The 16,881-nt window shown below is 36.6% G+C and overlaps 1 protein-coding gene across 1 annotated transcript in view; it reads right to left on the bottom strand.

Moving 5' to 3' along the window:
* Scn9a (sodium voltage-gated channel alpha subunit 9) overlaps positions 1 to 16,881 on the bottom strand; it is a 153,575-nt gene that overhangs the window by 83,428 nt on the left and 53,266 nt on the right. Inside the window, exons 2-4 of the mRNA XM_070021655.1 lie at positions 5,875 to 6,182; positions 764 to 882; positions 335 to 424 (exon numbers count right to left, since the gene is read on the bottom strand). Coding sequence (XP_069877756.1) covers positions 335 to 424; positions 764 to 882; positions 5,875 to 6,132 — 467 coding nt within the window. The 5' untranslated portion in view covers positions 6,133 to 6,182. The remainder of the gene's footprint in view (positions 1 to 334; positions 425 to 763; positions 883 to 5,874; positions 6,183 to 16,881) is intronic.

Below are 16,881 nucleotides of genomic sequence, written 5' to 3'. Positions count from 1 at the left end.
ACTAAAGAACACAAGCAATGAATCTACTTAGAAAATTTCTAGATTGCTCCCATCAAAAACATACCCTAGAACAAGGGCTAGGCAAAATGCTGAAGAATAGGGCTCTGATGAGTTTGTTCTTTTAGAAGACATTGAAGCATCTGATTAACTTACTACCAGTGAGTTATTACCACAGAAGCATAAAACAAGCAAACAAAAAATCTAAAAGAAAAGGAAATATTTGACATGGGATGATACACACCACAATATTATAGATTCAGCTTATGCCTTGGCAGGAAAAATGGTGAGAAAAGATGGTCTCAAACTGTATTATAACGTACTGGTATTTACTTACTCTACATTTTTGGTCCATTCCAGAGGGTTACTCATGGTCATAAAAATGCAGTTGGTCAGAATAGTGCACATGATAAGCATGCTGAACAGAGTGGCAGAATCAAGGAACATGACCGCATGAGAGTACAAGAAGGAATTGGATATATGATGGTGATACTCTGAGGAAAGACCAAAACTTTGCCTTGGAAAAATAACCTAAATGAGTTTAGTGTTACTTTTGTCTCTCTTAAAACAAAAACAATACAATCTAAAATATTAATAATGGTACTTAAATCTCTGTAATGCATAGCAGTTTATATTGGAATTGACAAGCTAAAACCAGGGTTTTTCAAAGAGAAAAAAAATGACTCCTGTTTATATCCAATCATGGTAGCAATCCTAAATCATACATCCTAAAACATCATTTCAGTTAGCATGTCAGAAAGGATATGAATGTACTAAAATCTTAATAGATATTCTTCTTAGAGGGTTGAAGGGAGACAGCATATACAAAGCAGGTGTGGCATTGAAGCGGAAGATTGCCTTCCCTTTGTTCAATACTATAAAAGTCTGCGGGAGGAAAAAGAAAACAAGATGAAACTGAGAATCCACCATCTCAATCTTGCACCTCAACATCAGCAGTTTAAGTTTCGCATTGTGGTGCAGTATTAAAGCCTCAGTGACACAGGACTTAGCAATGGGGTTCTATAGCCATTGACACTGCTATCGATGTATGTTTGCCCAGTGAACCCCACATTCATTTCTTCTCAATAAAGTAAGAATTTAGCTTCCTATAGTAAACATCTCAGAACTTGAAAATACTGTTACATCTGTGTCATATTTCCCAAAAGGCAACAATAACCTGTAACTACTCAAATTCATTTGATTTTTCATTATTCTGTAAGCAAACTGAAAAGATATATATGTATATGTATGTGTGTGTATATGTATATATGAGTTTTATCACAACAGCTCGAGAATTGTATTATTTGCTAAGAATTATGATGCAAGTGAGTTTTTTTAAATGATTCTCATAATTTAAATGAGTGCCAGAGCTAGAAGATCTTTTCCAACCAATATACAATCATCATGTGGAGCAAGATAAGCCAAGTTCAAAAAGACAAATATTGCACAGTTTTGCTCAAATGTAGAATCTATATCTAATAAATAATAATAGCAATATTATTATTATAAAGGGCATGATTGACAAAAGGAAACTGTTTGGGGGAAAAGCTGTGGGAGGGAAGAGGGGGAAGGGAGAGTGTGTCTGATGTTGAATGTGATCAAACCATTATATATATATATATAGTGTGTGTGTGTGTGTGTGTGTGTGTGTGTGTGTGTGTGTATGTATAAAAACAGCATCACTAAACCAACCAAAGACTACTGAAGGCACAATGGTAGACAGGGAGGGTGAAAAGAGTAATATAGCTAGTATTTGATCAAGTTCACTATATATGGTTGGAAATTTCACAATGCATCCCCTTCTTAAACCAGTTTATGCCAATAAGATTTAAAGAAATAAAAACAAAACAAACAGCAAATAAGTAGGAGTAAAAAATATTACAAACCACCAAAGGCATTGGCTTAGAAATTAGAAAGCTGAAGTCAAAATGCTGCAGTTGGAAGTCAAATTCCTTTTGTAATCTGGAAGGTACAAACTTGGTGATTCTTTTGTTTAACCTAAGTTTCATATAAGGTTATCAATAGACTTTTGGCAATGAACATATTTCAACAAACTGATGAGACAAGTTCATGGAGCTTGCCCTTTATTTGAGCCTGGCTTTGTTCACTCAAGAAAGCAAACCAGAATTTATTCTTTTAAAATCTTTCATCTTCCTATTCCCTCTCACTATACCAGTTATGTCAGACATAATTTGAAGTAAGATCTACTTTGACATTGGAAGTTAGTTTTAAAATTGACACCCAGTCCTTGAGTACTACTGTTTTTTTTCATTAAATCTTGACAAACTGCTTTTTAAAAGTCATTTATTCTTTCTTTCTACAAGTGTTTAGTAGCAAATATGTTATAAACAAGAAATAATTCAGCTCTTTTTCTCTCTCTGTTCGTTTCTAGCTCTTGCTGCTCTTTTCTTGCTCTCTTGCTCTCTCTCTTTCCCAGCCACGTGGAGTGCCAACCTTGCCTGGTCCCAGCAGGTCTACCCCTTACCTGAATACCACGTGAGTGCTACTGTTCTTACCCCTCTCTCTGCTCTTTTCTCTCTCTTTCCTCTCTTCCCAGCTCTCTCTCATTCCCAGGCCTTTCCCAGCCACGTGGAGTGCCACCCTTGCCTGGTCCCAGCAGGTCTACTGAATAAATGGTGCCATGACTCGGATAAAGGCTTAAAGTCAGGATAGCTGGGATTTCTCTGTTTTTTTCCTCTTTTTTCTTTTTTTTGTTCTTCCCTTTTTGCTCTGAGGAATACCCGCAGTTCTGACGGCCTTTTGCGAACCAGTCTGTCTGCGGCGGAATCAACGCATCGATACCATTGCTGCCTTCACATGCTACTGCAATGGTAAATGATCAGAAGTCTGTTTACTTTCGGGCTCTCTTTGCTCTCTCTCTGGCATTCATGTCCAACTTTCCCTATCTCTCCCTTTCTCTTTTCTACAACTTTTTGGCTTGTGCCTTGAAGAGTGCGACGCAGGCTGGGTCCCAGGGACCCCCCTCTAGGTTCCCTCTCAAAGGCTAGCCATTGTAGGCTTGGTCTATTTGTTCAGGCTTTCTTTGCATTCTTTCAGAAATTCGCCATCTTGAATCCGCCATCTTGGCCACGTGGTGCGTTAAGGGTTTGGCCCCATCTGACCCTTAACCTTCCACTAAGTTTACTACATCTATTCTAAGGTGCCTTGCTAACAAGTTGCTCTTTTCACAGGCCCTGGTAACTGAGGCCCAACCAGCTGATATGCTTTGTTAGCAAAGATGTCTAAATGTTGTCAAAATTTTAGGTTTTGAGTTTTGCCTTTTTTGTTTTGTGTTGTGTATTCTACTACTGACTACATGGTTCTAAAATACTGGGCATATCTATGCCAAAATTTTCATCACATCTAATGAGTTTTGTCATTTCAGAATATTTGTTGGCAATTCTTGGTAAGAACCAGGTAAGCTCTACTTATTCTACTTGATCTCCTTGTTGCTTTAATTGAAAATAATAAAGGGCTTTTGTGGCAAAGATTTCAGTTCAAAGCCAGCTCGGGCTAAAAAATCCCTAAGACTCCGTCTCCCAGCTAAACTCTGCAAGTGGTACTATAACTCAGTGTGGCAGAGTGCTAGCCTTGAGCAGAAGTGCTCAGGGACAGTGCCCAGGCCTTGAGTTCAAACCTCCTTAAATACTAGTGGTACTATAACTCAAAGTGGTTCAGTGCTAGCCTTGAGCGGAAGCGCTCAGGGACAGTGCCCAGGCCTTGAGTTCAAATCTTGAATACCAACTGGGACAAGCCATCCCAGCAACGAGCACCTAGACTCAGCCAGTCTAGGGAACAAGGGAACGTTGAAAGGAGTAAGAGGAGATGATGTCACATCAGCTACTTTGTGCCTGCCCTTTCAAAATTAACCTGAGCCAGGAGGTCAGTAGAAGTAAGAAGCCTGCCCATCCAATGTCTATACCTGTCTACCTATTAACTGAACAGGAATTTATATTCTTGCCTTTGTCACCTGACTTCTCTACCTAGTCGCCAGATGTCAGAAGTAACTAGGGACATTTCTACCAACATTTTCAGCCCCAAGTCCTTCCTCTTGCCATTTATTTGCTCTCTAGTATTTTTTTTCCAGCCCCTCAATGCTCATGAGACTTCTCCAGATTTCATCTAAGGACTCACGCAACCAAGGGACAGCTGCTGTTCACTGCCTTCTCTGGGAGGAGACCAAATTCCAGCCTTTTACCCCTATTGTCGACGCCCCTTGTCAGCAGGAAGTAGCCAGAGAGAATCCTCGCCCTATTTCATGATTATTAAAAGGCTGGAATGTAAGGTCCGCTCCTGGATGGCGAGCAGACTCCACCCTCCTCGCAGCAAAGTCTCCACCCAGTACCTGCGTTACCTAGGCAACTGGGACACCTGGAAGAGGTCACATCTGCATCCGCTGATGTCACATCTGAATTTGATGTGGCCACACCTTTCCCCACCCATACCCTACATAAGGCCTAGCCCAGGCCCAGACCCTCCCTCTTTTTCTCTCTCTGTTCGTTTCTAGCTCTTGCTGCTCTTTTCTTGCTCTCTTGCTCTCTCTCTTTCCCAGCCACGTGGAGTGCCAACCTTGCCTGGTCCCAGCAGGTCTACCCCTTACCTGAATACCACGTGAGTGCTACTGTTCTTACCCCTCTCTCTGCTCTTTTCTCTCTCTTTCCTCTCTTCCCAGCTCTCTCTCATTCCCAGGCCTTTCCCAGCCACGTGGAGTGCCACCCTTGCCTGGTCCCAGCAGGTCTACTGAATAAACCTACCCCTTACCTAAAAAAAAAAAAAAAAAAGAAATAATTCAGTCTTAAGTAGCATTGAAAAGCATATTATGAAAGGCAAAATCAAGTTACTGTGTAGCTATAACTTAAAACAATAAAATAAAAAAGTAAGTTTCTGCCAGGAGCTAGTAGCTCATGCCTATAATTTTAGTTACTCGAAAGGCTGAGATCTGAGGACCGCAGTTTGAAGCCAGCCCAGGCAGAAAAGTCCCCATGAGACTCTTATCCCCAATTAACCACTCAAAAACTGGAAGTGGCACTGTGTCTCAAGTGATAGAGTATTAGTGTTGAGCACAAAGAAGCTCAGGAACAGCTCCCAGGGCCCTGAGTTCAAGCCCCACAACTGACAAAAAAAAGAAAAGCAAAAGAGTCCTTGAGACTGTCTCCAATTAATCACCATAAAGCAGGAAGTGGAGCAGCGGCTCAACTGGTAGAGTGCTACTCTTGAGCAACAAACCTTTGAAACAGCACCCAGACCTAGACCTTGAGTTCTAAGACCCAGGTCAGCATACAACACACACATGCATGCGCACACACACACACACACACACACAACCACACACACACACACACACACACACACACAAATACACACAAATAGAGTGAGTTTTATATCTGAAGGTTTAAATGAGTCTTTTGCATTTATATTAAATTTGAAAGTCTTTAATTTTACATATACACCAGACTTAATTATAAGCAAAAAATTGATTACTTGATGGGGGATGAGGGGGGGAATTTTGACAGGGGCTGGAACATTGATCTAGAAGCACTGAACTCATAAAATGACATGTGTTGAAACTCCTTTGTACAACTACCTAAAGGCAATAAAAAAAATTAAAAACAGATAACAGTTATGGAACTTGGGGATCAAGGTGTCATATACTAAAAATCAAAACTATATTGAACATTTTAGGAAGACAAGAAAAGTCGAGTTAGTTTGCCAATGTTACATTCAGTTTTCAGGGAAAATATATTCTATATCTATATATTCTGAACAGTCTCCTTATGTATTTAGAACCATAGCAATACTATGATTTGCTAATCCTCTTATCCAAACTTCACGTGGTTTTTGTTCAGAAGTATTTCAGCGAAAATGACCACAAGTCACCTTTTTGTCTGCGTAGTATGGGTCCAGGTCTTCCAGGGGCAGCGACACCATGCCAGGAGGAATGTCTCCATAGATGAACGGCAGCTGCTTTCCAGCTTCCAAGTCACTGCTAGGCTTTGGGGCTTCTTCCTCGTCATCTTTCTTTTCTTCTTTGGGTTCCTTTGCTCTTTCTTCAGCAATGCGTTGTTCAATGAGGGCAAGAGACTGTTTGGTGAAGCGGACGAAGCTCTGAGGTCCTGGGGGAGGCAACATTGCCATCTTTTCATCCTGTATATTTTATTTCCCCTTCAGCACCTTACATAAGAGGCCTGCATGGAAATAAGGAAAGAAAATCTTAAATGGTTGGCTGACAGTGAAGGCATATTCAACCTGAAGGAGAGGCTCATTTGTAGCTTGGTGGCCACAAGAAGGCTCTGGGTTTGATCTTCAGTGCTAGCATTGTAAGTAAGAACAAAACAACAGCATCAACTTTACAAAACGTTTTCATAGGATTATTATCAAATTGTTAAGTAGATACTGTGTACCAGAAAATGTGCAAGACTTATTTTCTAAGTGTCCTAGCAATATTTATTTTTTGAAATTGAACTTAATACATTCTCTACGGTAAAAAGAATGACAACCTCTTGAGGAAATCTTTCTAATTCTTTTCAGCTTTCATTGGTATTCAACTTTGGTGAAATGAAACTCAATGTTTATCTTAATATGAGTGTGTGTGTGTGTGTGTGTGTGTGTGTGTGTGTGTGTGTATGCTGATCCTGGGGCTTGAACTTCAAAAAATAAAGTAAAAAAAGTATCTACGAGTTAATTGAATGAAGGAGACAAAAGACTTTTCTAATGAAACTATAAAACATTGAAGAGGGCTGGGAAGGTGGCTCAGTGGTAGAGCGCTTGCCTTGCAAGCATGAGGCCCTGGGTTCGATTCCTCAGCACCACATAAGCAAAAAGAAAAAAGCCGGAAGTGGTGCTGTGGCTCAAGTGGTAGCCTTGAGCTGAAGAGCTGAGGGACAGCACCCAGGCCCAGAGTTCAGGCCCCACGACCAGAACAAAAAAAATAAATTAATTAAATAAATAAATTTTAAAAATAAAACAAAAATAAAACATTGAAGAAACAAATCAAAGAAAACACTAGAAGAGGGAAAGACCTCCCTCCCCCATATTCCTGGATTAGCAGAATGAATACTATGAAAATGGCTCCCCTACCAAAAGCAGTATATAGATTTTCAATGCAATCTCCACCAGAGTCCAATGACATTCTTCCCAGAGGCAGAACAATTAATCTTCAAGTTTCAATGAAAACAAAAGGACCCCAAATAGCCAAAGCAATCCTGGGCAAAATGAATAATTTTAGAGGGAAAAATCCCAAAGTTGACTTCAATGTACAGAATAAAAAACCAATATGGTACTGGGGGAAGACATGCTATGCAGCCAATGAAACAGAATAGAAAGCCCAGAAATAAGCTGACAGTTATAAATAAATGATTTTGACAAAGGAAGTCAATACATAGTCATATGTGTATATGTGCATACATATATGCATATATATGTGTGCATCCATGTATATGAATATATAGTCACATCTAACTGTAAATTACAAACTGTTTTAAGGGGAGAAAGAATGATGGGGAGTAAGCAATACCAAACATATTGTACCCATGGGCACAAAGCAACCTACTGAAACCTATGGGAAAATAGGAGGCTGGGGTAAGGAAAAACAAAACCAAGTTCATCCAATTGGAAGTTCATCCAATTCCTGGATGCGTGTATGCAATGCCATGTTGAGACCTCTTTGTACAATGCATATGCACAAACAGAAATATATTGAAGAAAGTACGTTGTTACATTTCCACAGATATAAATATATATACATAATGTACTTTCATTTTATTTACCTCTTTTTTTACTCTGTTATCTACTTCTCCCTTTCCTTTTTCCCTTCCACATCCCTAATAAATTCCCTTTTATTTCATTTGTTTTATTCTTCACTTCCCCACCTCCCAGTTTCCAGAAAAGGGAGAAAATATATGATAATTGCTTTTGTGAAGATGGCTTATTTCATTTAACATTTTGATCCCAAGTTTCATCCATTTCCTTGCCAGAGTCACAGATTCTTTCTTGTTATGGTTAAACACATTGTTTATGTGCCATAATTTCTTTATCCCTTCACTCAATGAAGTACTATTCAATTTTAAAATGTTTCTGCAGCACCATGAACTGTCCACAGCATTGTAAAATGCACCTTTTAACTAACTTTTGCAATAATTTATTCAAATGAGTTATTTACACTTTTTAAATGGATTGAAAATTTCTTGCAATTTCTACCTTTGAAGTTTATGTAAATATGCATCTTAAAATAAATCAGTCTTGCCATTAGCAACAATAACTCACACACAATATGTAGTAAGTGTGAAGGCCTGTACTATATTTCTATAACTTTCTTCTCAACTCTCTCATGGAAAACTCTTCTCATGGAAAACAAAACAAAACAAAACAAACAGCAGATAAATTTCAAATTGGGGATATCTAACAAGGATGACTCACCTGTAATCTGTCAAGTTGTTAAGATCATTAAAGAAAGAAAGCTTGAAAACCATAATTTAAGACATGATAGCTTGAAAGAATAAAAGAATAAAAGAAAAACCAAGGAGTTTGAATGGAGAAAGGCTATTAGTTAACACTAACATTATAAAAATGTGCCCATTACTTATGATAAACATACTAAAATGCAAATAGTTAATAATAGAAAGGGAGTAGGAACTTTCTTATCAGCACATTTTTTTCTGTGAAACTACTCAAAATAGAAACATTTATTCACATAAAAATTTACAGATGTAGAATTACAGTACTATAATTTAAAGATCTTAGTGCACTTAAATTTAACAAATAAGTATATAACCTTTATCTAAAACATATCTTAGTGACAGACATAATTTGAACTGCTTTTAATTAAAGTAGGTTATAATGAATACACCAAGGTTATATCTTACATAGCATAAATTTCACATTGATTTGATCAATAAGAGATCCAGTAGAAATGCTGATCAATTTTTGTCATTATGCTTGAGAGTGTAATTTTATATAAATACAGCCTCCTGGGTCAGGAATGCACTTACAGCTTATAAACATAGAACAAGACTGGAGTCACAATGTCTGAGTCCTAATTATGCTTGAGAGTCATTAAGACTCAATAGGCTGAAAAGTATCTGGTAAGGGAGTCTATGTGTGTTTTCTTTTAGAGTATTAACAGTTTAACTCCATAAATAGTGGTGCACATGCTATCTTTTTAAAAAGATGTCAGATTAGTGCTTTATTACATATTCGCCCCCCTTACTGATGCTGTTAAAGTATAAAAAGCCCCTTTTGGTTTTTGTGTTGCATTGGGTACTGTGTGGGTAACAGAGTTGAAAGAAACAGACTTGACACCAAATTTCTTTTTCCTCACATCCAAACCCCTGTTCGCTTCATCAGAACAACTCCACCACCAGCTCCCTGCTCGTTGCCAAGGAATCCCTTGGCCATGGCTTATAAACACAAAAGCCCTCTTTTAAATGCCATGTCACCAAGGCGCTTTGAAATCCTCTCGTGTTTAGTGGCATCCCATCATAACACCTGCATTCATCATATTTAAAATCTAAGGTCATCCCATCGAACAGGAGAAAGCAAATATGAACTGTTATGATAGATATCTCCCATGAGAAAGTTCCATACTTTCGTATGGAAGGTTTTGGGATCCTCAGACATCAAGCCTCATGATCTGAGAGAAGCATAACATATCAATACTATAAAAATCTCGAGTGTCAATAACAAACAAGTAGACAAAAACGTTCAGAGAACAGAAAATGCAGTCCATTTATGGAGTAGCTGTACACTTTAGATAAGAAACTCATAAAGTTGAAGCTGGAAAATTTAGTAATTTAGACAGGTTTGAGTCCGGACCATTCCACTTTCTGAATTGTAATTAAAGTACATCTCAATTCTTTCCAATTTCACTGATCAGAATACTTGAATATGCCTTTGGAAGAAAGAGATAGCTCTGCTCAGGCTGTCAGGGTTACACTTACGGATATTTTATTCTTAGCAAGGTGACCATAATATTTATGCTCCAAACTAGGGAGAGTATTTTTTGGACAAGAATAGATGGGCTTTATTGGCTTATGCCTATGATCTTAACTATTTAAGAGAACAAAATCTGAAGATCACAGTTTAAAGCCAAACCAGGAAGATAAATCTGTAAGACTCATATCTCCAACTAAAAAGCCATACTGAAGGCATGCCTCACGTAGAGTATCAGCCATGAGTGAAAAATGTAAGCAAGACCCTGAGTTCAAGCCCCAGTCCTCCCAGTCCTAGTTTGTGTACCCATGGGCGTGCGCATATGCACATGTGCGCGCGTGCACACGTGCACACTCACACATACACACTCACACACACAGAGGGGGAAGAGGAGGAGGGGGAGGTAGGGGAGGGGGAGGAGGAGGAGGGGAAGGAGGGGGAGAGTGAGAAAGGGGATGGGGAGAGTGAGAAAGGGGAGGGGGGGAAATATTTTTCATAAAAGCGACAGTCATCAGGCATAAACTGAAAGTGTTCTAGGATCATCTTAGTTATATGTTCGCCTTACTTTTGAAAGCTCTTCGGCATTTCCTTGCAATGTCTTTTTTCGAGTGCAATTTTACTCGACTATTTTCATCATTAGTCTTTATTAAGGTATGCTTCAATGTACTTTTCTAAAAGATAGATACTGTGGTTATACAAATTCAGAATGCTAAAATACACAAAATAAGAGCTGAGACTTAGGTTAATACTGTTTGGAAAGCCAGTGCTTTGCAGAAATGGCATCCTAAGTGAGTCTTACTGCAGGAGCCATTCAAGACGCTCAATTTAAGGCTGGATGCACTATGGGTTATATCCAAGTATTGATTAGCTCAGATTTAATATGCAATATAATGTCTGTGAAATCCCATGACTAACATTTTAATTTGCTGTCTTGAAATTTTGGTCCTACTTTTTGTCGAAATAAATACAATATGATCTATTCCACATACAGAGGGCACCAACACCTTGACAAGTTCTACAGTACATTTTGATCAATAGTTTCTTATTTTTGAATATTACACAAATTTTCCAATTTTCCATTTTTCTATCTCTGCTATTTTATTTTTACCAGTTACTGCATCTGCAATCAGGAAAGCCAATGATTGTAATACATTATATTTATTTAGGTGACAACCATATTATTATTTTTCTTATATGAAAGTTTAAAATTAGCCAAAACCTGTACAGTTGAATTTGTACTAAGGAGACTGGAATGAATTTGAATCAATCTATATACAAACAATGATTTCTATAATATACACTTCAGTTTCCTTTTAAGTTTAGTTTCTCACATTGGCAACAGTCAAATATAAATGTTATTTATTTTATCATTGCCTATACTCATGAATTTATGTAGCTCATTTTACTACAAAGTTAATTTCTGCCAGGATAAATCTTCCTGTCCCCTTGGTCCTGATATTCCAATAATTCCTCATACATAAACCAGACACCCTAATTTATGTCACTGCTCAACAACTGGGCTCAGATATATAGGTTCACTTAGCTAATGAGTAGGAATGCATATTTCAGAATTTATATATCTGAAATCCTGGAGATAAATGTGTCCTTAGAATGAATCAGTGATTGAAACCAAGTCAAATTGTCATTTGGTTACATGGTTTATTTCTATTTGTAACGAATTGATTGGAATACATATTTAGGATATATGTGTTTGTCTTTAGGAAAGTTAAAAAGAAGAATGAGACTTGAAGAAAAACTTTCTGAAGAGCCTCAAAACGGCAAGATTCATTACTAAAATGTGCAATAAACTACAAGTTCCACAGGTAGAAAGAAAGCATCTGAGAGGAATGAAAGGCAGCAATGAACAAAGAACATCAGTCAAGGGAAAAAATATGAAAGTGAAAACCTAATTCAACAAAGTAATAGTGATTATGATTGTGGATTTTTCATCTATATAAATTAAAATATATGAATGGATTCCATTTTGTGTATTTTCTTTAATCCATTGTTTATATACGAACTAGATTTTCATTCATCTCACCTTGATTTTCAGTGGCTTTATCAATAAGATAGTTGCTCTCTGTACATGTTTTGTTATAAGAAAACACTGTCCATTAATGCTCTTAACAAAAAAAATGTAATACTGGATTATTTTTGACAGTAATCTTACTTTGAAAGATCACATAAAAAACTGAAAAGTAGTTAGAAAATTTTTTTCAATTACTAGTCATCTGTTAAATTGCTATCTACATGATTATTATTTGTATTACTTTTTATATCATTATAATAGCACTCTAGCAAAATTAATAGAATATATTTTGGGAATTTTTTAAACTACAAAAACACTAACTCCAGAAGAGTTCAGTTTTGGTATATTTATTGAATAAATTGCTACAACAAAATAAGAGTAATCCTGATTTTAAGATTATACCCAAAAGAGTATTTGTGAATAGTTAATACCTATATGTAGTTGTAAGATACTAATATTCTTTTGTTCCATTTTATTTTCTCTTGAATACAAATTTTATTTATTTACTTATTTATCTATTTATATTTTCTTTTTTCCCATATATTTTATTGTAAAAATACTGTACAGAGGGGTTACAGTTACATGAGTAGGGTAATGAGTACATTTCCTATTGAGCATTGTTACCTCCTTTGTTTTTCCCCTACCATCCCTTCCCTCCTCACCTCCCCAACTTCCTTCCCCCCACCCCCACCGCCCTGAAATTGTAAAGTTCATTTTCAACGTAGTATCTTGTACATCTCATTGTTACAATGGGTCAACCTGTATCCTTATCTAAGCATTATGTTATATTTCTTCCCCTTCCCAAATTATAAAAATGTATATACAAGCTGCAGGACACTCTTTATATTTTCTTGACAGTTCCTTACCATGTAGCCAAGTCTGGCCTTAAACCCTTGATCCTCTTACCAAGGTCTTCAATGGGCTGGGATCACAGGTGTGTACCACCATGTTTAACTAATAAATATTTTTGAATTTTTTTATTGTGGGCATTTAAGGTAATAAACATGATGTTAGAAGATTCAAACAAATATTAAAATGTTATGATAATTAAATATATTAATGTAAACATGTCATTTGTTCTTTTTTAAATTTTGTATTGTAAAGGTGATATATAGAGGGATTACAGTTATATAAGTCAGGTAAGAAGTACATTTACTTTTAAACAGTTTCACCTATACCCTCATTCCCATCTGTTCTTTTTTATTTTCTTTTTCTAGTGATAAGAACAACAAAAGTTTTTATTTTTGGAGTCCCTGCTAAGTGCTGAAATCAGTATCAGATGCTGAGGACACAAATACAAACAAGGCTTTCTTGCTTCTTGTCCTCTGGGGCTGGCAGTCTGTTGGGGACAATGGTAGGTAAACAGTTGTAATATTCTTCTCATCTGGGAGCAATGAGTAAATGCAGGAAAGGTACCTGACTTTAATGCAAGAAGAAAGCATTAGTCAGACAGGGAAGATGAGTAGCAGTTAGGCAATCCATACTTGACTTGTGTCCCCTCTAATTCCTCCTTCCTGTGACTCTACCTTCACAAGATGTCTAAGTATTTGCAACTAAGTTTGTGTTTGGTCTAATTGTCCTCATAGATTTCATATTCTGAACAATATCATGTTTGTGATGGCTGGAATTTGAAATGTGCAAATGTGCTGAAAAACTATTTTTAAACTATAAATAAAATTTTATTACACAATATTATGACCTAATTGTGTTTTTTCTATGTACATAATTGCTTTCAACATAAAAGGCTACTTTTATAACTCTTCATCTGGTGATGGTACACACTGAAATCCTGACTGTACTACTGGTGGAAAGAAATGCCTTCATGATTTTAGGTGAACACAGCACATTGCTATGTGGTTCTTGCACCCAGTATTAGGAATGCAAAGATGTCTTTCATTCAAAATTACAAAGTAAATTATTTGTAGGCATAGATAATGACAGCAGTAAACAGCTGTCTGTTGTTAGCTGACAGCATAATTGAAGATTCTGGTGATTCACTTTATCAGCCAGGCATTTATCAGCCTTTTCACCAGTCATTTTCTTCAGCTGATTTTTCTTAAGTTAGTTGGCGAGGAATCTCACCTTGACCATCCTGTCACAGCCCATTCATAATGATAAAGCCCTGTTCTAGGAATTCCAACATACCACAAACAAGGCCACTCACCCATTCCACCCACTACACCTATTAGAGGATTCTTCCCTTCTATAATTTTTGTTGTATACGTAGCAAACGAGTTCACCCTCACATCATCCACTAGTGAAATTTCTTACACGTTTGGTTGGATCAATGATTCCTTCTTCCACCATATTCACAAAAGTTCAAGTATGTATAATGGACTGGATACTAGAAATCTTTCATTCACTAGAACATTAGCAGCCTGGAATTGGCATCTTTGAATTTTGTATGCGATGATAAATTACAGAGAAATATATATTTAATCATACTTCACGTGTTTAGTCATTTCTAATCCATCATTTAATGCCTTACATAATTCTAGTCTGTGTTTTTTTTCTAACTACAGCATAATTCTTCGAAGTATATTATGAGACATGTAATCTATTTGATCTATTAATGAGAAAACCTGGCTGCCAGCATTTTAGAGCCCAAAGACAGATCTAGTTTTTATGGGCTGTATGTTATACAATTAAGAGAAGCGGTTAATGAAAATGCAAGATATTTTTTCCCTTTCCCTCCCCAGATTATACCAACATCAAATACAGTGAAAACAGGGGTTATACTGTGGGGGAGGGACATACAAAGCAACAAAATTCACATGAGGATGGTAAGGGGAAACAAAGGAGGAGGCAACAATGCTTGATAAGAAATGTACTCATTACCTTGCTCATGTAACTGTAACCCCTCTGTATGGTATTTTCACAATAAAAAAATTAAAAAAAACACATGGTACCTTATAAATACATTAGAAACAATAGAAAGGAAGAATAAAACCACTTGTGTCCGTATCTTGGGGTTCATTTTTGGGGGAAAAAAACAAATCATTTAAATATGGATACAGGTTGACCCATTGCAACAATGAGATGTACAAAACGCTATGTCAAAAAACAAACTTTACAATTTAGGCGGGCCTGGGGGGGAGGATAGCTGAGAAGGTGGAAGGGAAGGGATGGTAGGGGAAAAACAAAGGAGGAGGCAACAATGCTGGATAAGAAATGTACTGATTACCTTGCTCATGTAACTGTAACCCATTTGTACAGTATTTTTGCAATTAAAAAACTTAATTAAAACAAACAAATAAATAAATAATTTTAAAAATGCAAGATGTGAATTAGACAACAAAAAGAATATTTAGCCAGGTACTGGTGGCTCACACCTGTAATCCTAGCTAATCAGGAGGCTGTGATCTGAGGATCACGGTATGAAGCCAGCCAGAGCAGAAAATCCCTGTGAGACCCAATTAACCACTCAAAAACCAACATGACACTGTGGCTCAAGGGTAGAATCCTAGATTTGAGCACAAAGAGACTCAGGGACAGCACTCACACCTTGAAATCAAGTCCCACAACTGACAAAAAAAATATTATTGAAAATGAAAACAGAAATTGAATGAGTTGATTCTCCCCCCAAAACTAGCCAGTACCACCAATATAATAATTTCCCAGATTTTACTTATTTACTCCCTAACATAGGCATCCCCCTCCTTTCTGGGCCTTATTCTTTGATTGATGGTCTTTACTTGCCAACAACTTAAGGAGAGCAGGTGACACAATCTGATCTTTCCTTTTTTATTTTTTTAATTGTGAAAATACCATACAGAGGGGTTACAATTACATGGGCAAGATAATGAGTACATTTCTTATTAAGCATTGTTGCCTCCTCCTTTGTTTCCCCTTCCCATCCCTTCCCATCCATCTCCACCGCCCCGCTCCCCCCATCTTTCCTTTAGCAAGACTGTTGGTAGTATGCATGTTCATTACTGAGAGTGGGGAATTTTGTTGTTGTTGTTTTTCAGTTTGTTGGTGATGTCACAAATTTTGGAAAAACTCTCAAATTCTTTTTATATGTAAGTCAAATACAGCAGAACATTTATAGTGTCTTTGTGAAGGAACTAAAAAAATTCTCTGAATGACAGTAATCATTAACCACCTTGTCAGTCAATTATGGGGATGTTTAGTAAATTTCATGTAATATCAATATAGGAGCATTAAAATTTTTTCCAGTTCTCTTATTTTTAAATATATTTCATTAGAGATTTAAATCTTTTCCCCCAATATAGTCATGTGATTAACTGTTCTTCACTAAGGGTATCTGAAAGTCCTAGAAATGATGTTCTTCATCCTAGTGAAATATTGTTACTTTTGCTTCTGGTTTAACAAAACATTTTGTTGTATTTCATTGTTCAATATTAGTGTAATTTATGTTGATTAAATGGTTCAGCTTCATAGATTTGGTTTGTATCCCACTAACTTTCTCTCAGTACTTTAATCCAAAATTTTAAAGATGGCAAGGAAGGTGTTATAAACCTATCATCATATACATTTTCAAAGATGTAGTTAAACTGTTTACATTTGAGATTTATCAAATTATTATATCTTCGAATTTGGATTTTTAAATGAGAACATTAAAATATTTTTTATAAATATTTGTACTTATTTTATATAATGTAGAAAACATTACATAATCATGGACAATTATGGAAAGAGAAAGAAATACAAGTTTTCATCTGTGTTTAAAACACACCATCTGTGAAATGTAGCTAAGAAAAAATGTGGGTAACTGTTGAAAAAAATACCAGTGAATCCCTGTGTTAGATGCAATGAGGATGTAGTCTTTCTCTGACAATATTAAAAGAAAGAGCAGAACACTCAACTGTTCAGTGTGCTCAATAGTGATCATGTCTTGTCCATGATCAGTGAATTTTGAAGTGGCTGTAAGCCACTTACTTGTAACTACCAAACTTAAATTACAT

This window comes from Dipodomys merriami, unplaced genomic scaffold (genome assembly GCF_024711535.1).
Source record: "Dipodomys merriami isolate MVZ:Mamm:240054 unplaced genomic scaffold, mDipMer1.0.p SCAF_1, whole genome shotgun sequence".
NCBI classification, from domain to species: domain Eukaryota; kingdom Metazoa; phylum Chordata; class Mammalia; order Rodentia; family Heteromyidae; genus Dipodomys; species Dipodomys merriami.
Note: the sequence above shows the minus strand (reverse complement) of the source record. Positions and strands in the feature narration are given on the sequence as shown.